We start from the raw sequence: 3,406 nt of genomic DNA, 5'->3' as shown, positions 1-3,406 counted from the left end.
TATATATATAATGAGAAGAAAATATTTCACCACGACAAAAGCGTGAGATTAACATGTGTTGCTTTGTCTCAATTAACAACCAAGAAATTGCTGAAATAAAGTGAGAGTGGAAAAGAGGGCGGAGCTGACTCGGACGCAGGGTATAAAAGTCGAGTCAGGCGAAGCTCACCTCATCTCACTGCCTCCTTTCTCGTCTTCTTCAGATACACTTCCCATATTTGCATTCTGCATTGTTGTGCACTGTGCCGAGATCAACATGAGGATCATACTTCTTTGTGGTAAGTATAGGAGCACTTGAATATACAAGTTATCCAGTAATGGTCATATATTTAAAAATTCTCTCACCCCCCTTTCTTTCTCTTTTAGTTTTGGTGAGCGTTATCTCTGCAGACATACCGCCATCCAATACCTATGGAGCCCCAAACGGAGGGTTCTCAAACGGTTTTGGCTTTGGAGCTTCGAATGGAGCCTCAAACAACGGTTTTGGTGCCCCAAGTAACGGTTACTCTGCACCAAGCAACACCTATGGACTGCCAAATGGCGGATATGGAGTAGATCCTGAGATTGCCGCTTTGGCCGAGAACATTCCCGGGGGCGGCGTCCCCGGCGAGGACTACCCCATCTTGGCTTCCGTGCCCGACACCGGCTTCTCGTGCGATGCCCAGGCGGTGCAAGGTTATTACGCCGACACTCAAGCCGGCTGCCAGGTGTTCCATATCTGCCAGGACCGCGCCCTCAGGCGCCAACAGGACTCGTTCCTGTGCCCCAACGGTACCATCTTCAACCAGCAGTACCTGGTATGTGACTGGTGGTTCAACGTGGACTGTTCTCAAGCTGAGAGCTTCTACTCCGTCAACGAACTCATCGGAGTCGTTCCCGACGCCGGTTATGCTTATGCTGCCGCCACCAACGGCATCCTCAACGGAAACGGAAACGGATATGGAGCCAACGGAAACGGAAGGAATGGCAACGGAGCCACCAATGGAAATGGATATCGCTCAAACGGCAACGGCAACGGCGCTAATGGCAATGGCAGGAACGGCTATGCTGCTAATGGCAACGGCAACGGAGTTTCCAATGGCAATGGCAGGAACGGCTATGCTGCTAATGGCAACGGCAACGGAGTCTCCAATGGCAATGGCAGGAACGGCTATGTTGCTAATGGCAACGGCAACGGAGTCTCCAATGGCAATGGCAGGAATGGCTATGCTGCTAATGGCAATGGAGCGAACGGTGTCAATGGAAATGGTTTCAACGGCAATGGATATAGATCCAATGGTAACGGCAATGGAAGGAATGGCAATGGAAATGGCAATAGGTACAATGGCAATGGAAGGAATGGCAATGGAAATGGTAAAAGGTACAATGGCAATGGTCTCCGAACAAATGGAAATGGAAGGAACGGCAACGGTAATGGAAACGGATACAATGGCAATGGCTTTAATGGCAACGGAAACGGCAATGGGAGGAGCGCCTTCAATGGCAACGGATACAACGGCAATGGCTTCAATGGCAACGGAAACGGCAACGGAGCTGCCGCTACGGCTGCCTCCTACGGCGCTCCTTTCTAAATGGACTCTCGGTTGCTTCCTAAACTGGCTCCTCAGTAAACGCATGTATATTTTAGCGCTTAATAGATATTCTATATTTTTGCAAAAATATATATCAAATTGATATTTTGTTTTAATAAACCTAGCATTATTGTACTGGAAGATATCATGTCTGTTAAAGTATTTGATCCAGCATGCAACAACATCTGCTCAGTAATTTTGAGAGTATACATGAAATTCCTGCACGGCGGCCGCCATGGTGCAGCGGCTGGGGACTGCGGTGGACGTGATGTACCCTACTAGTTACGGAAGCCCAGACTAGGACAATCCCCCCCCCCCCCTCTTGACAGCAGGAGCACCATCTGTGGCGTATTTGGCAGCCACCTGTGCGGATCTCATCCATGGAGCTTTTTTTTAACTTCTCTCTAATCTTTTACTTTTTTTTTTTAACTTTCTTTTAGGGCCTCCATTTTATTCTCAATTTCTTTTAATAGTTGATAAGTTTCACTTATATTTTCATTTGTTTCATTTAAAATCATTTTTACGAAAAGACAAACGAAGAGATATAAACCATAGCCTCGCCGCCAAACTCTCTCTTGTGTTGTTTTGCTCGTCTGTTCAGTGTGGTTCACGGAGCGCCCGGCCTCACTGAACGCCTCACTGGTGTTTTTCTTGAGTCTGCGGGAGAGAGATAAGTATGTTTTCATTGTTTACAAGAGGCCAGTTAGGATGTGGTATATGATTGTAACTTCTGAGAATATACCCCATCTTGACGAATCTCAGGCCTTCCTTTAATTTTTGGTTTTGGCTTATCCTTGGTTGATTTCGTTCTTTGACTTTATACTGTTTTATTTAATTTTAATCATTTAAACGGAAGGAGTATGGACACTATGGAAAACTCAATGAATATAAAAGAAAAAGGATAATCAAGTTAAAATGAGCAGATGATATAAACAAAGAAATGGAAAACAAAATAAATTGTTATGACTGACTATAATTTTCAACTTGTTAATAAAAATAATTGGGAAGAAGTTATAACTAAAGATGAAGATAACAATTACATACTTACGAAATGCTTCAGGGTTGTAACGAGCGGGTTGCACTGTATTACACGCCTTGCTACCATTCCATAAATCAACCCCCGGTTCGAAGGTCATACTCTGCAAGACCCGCACAAAGCCCTGCGAAAGAAGGCGTCGTCCTTGCGAGGAAGTTCGTGACGTAAAACCGAATCATATCAGATTCCTACATGCAATAACACCTCTGTAATGAAGGTATACCTGGCTGTATGGAAGAATACAAACTAAACATTTCATCATCTTCTCTATTGGTATTTTATAGATTCCTGCATATAACAGGAGTTGCAGTAAAAAGCAAAGACGCATGTATGCTGCAAAGGGAAAAAGAAAACGTCAAGAGTTTCACATAGCAAAGAGCTGATGGAGCATCAGACCCACAACTGCAGAGAACAAGGTCTGGACTCCAACCGTTAATCCTTTAACAGACGTTAAGATAGGTTCCCATCCCATTATTCTCGTGATTTCTTACCAACGGCGGCTATTCCCATTTTATGAGACCATAAAATATATCCAAAAATAGTCCTTGGTTTCATAGGGCGCTTCTGTGTTAAGGAGATACATTCGCCATTTGAAAAATTACAAGATTCTTCAGGGTGCATCCACTTCCACAAAACCTAATACCCTGGAAAAAAAATAGAAAAAGAGTAACAGAGCAACCAGAAAATAAGTGTTAATCTACCAATACTTCATCTATTTCCGTATTCTGTATATTTTAAACAACGTATATTACGACAAATGAATATTATTCAATCTGGAATCATAATAAAATGCTTATGA

The 3,406-nt window shown here is 43.6% G+C and overlaps 1 protein-coding gene across 1 annotated transcript; it reads left to right on the top strand.

Moving 5' to 3' along the window:
• Positions 1-256: 256 nt before the first annotated feature.
• On the top strand, positions 257-1,607 carry LOC125026630 (pro-resilin-like). Its single transcript, XM_047615207.1, has 2 exons — positions 257-278; positions 367-1,607. Exons 1-2 carry the CDS (start codon positions 257-259, stop codon positions 1,569-1,571), a joined length of 1,227 nt encoding a protein of 408 aa, XP_047471163.1. The 3' UTR covers positions 1,572-1,607.
• Positions 1,608-3,406: the final 1,799 nt, after the last annotated feature.

The sequence above is a fragment of the Penaeus chinensis genome, chromosome 6 (assembly GCF_019202785.1).
Source record: "Penaeus chinensis breed Huanghai No. 1 chromosome 6, ASM1920278v2, whole genome shotgun sequence".
NCBI classification, from domain to species: Eukaryota; Metazoa; Arthropoda; class Malacostraca; order Decapoda; family Penaeidae; genus Penaeus; species Penaeus chinensis.
Note: the sequence above shows the minus strand (reverse complement) of the source record. Positions and strands in the feature narration are given on the sequence as shown.

What these genes read in the sequence shown, in the direction of transcription:
- LOC125026630 (XM_047615207.1), top strand. Translation starts at nt 257, where the DNA reads ATGAGGATCATACTTCTTTGTG. An exon ending in GAGGATCATACTTCTTTGTG is followed by an intron (nt 279 to 366) that starts GTAAGTATAGGA and finishes TTTCTCTTTTAG; the next exon opens with TTTTGGTGAGCGTTATCTCT.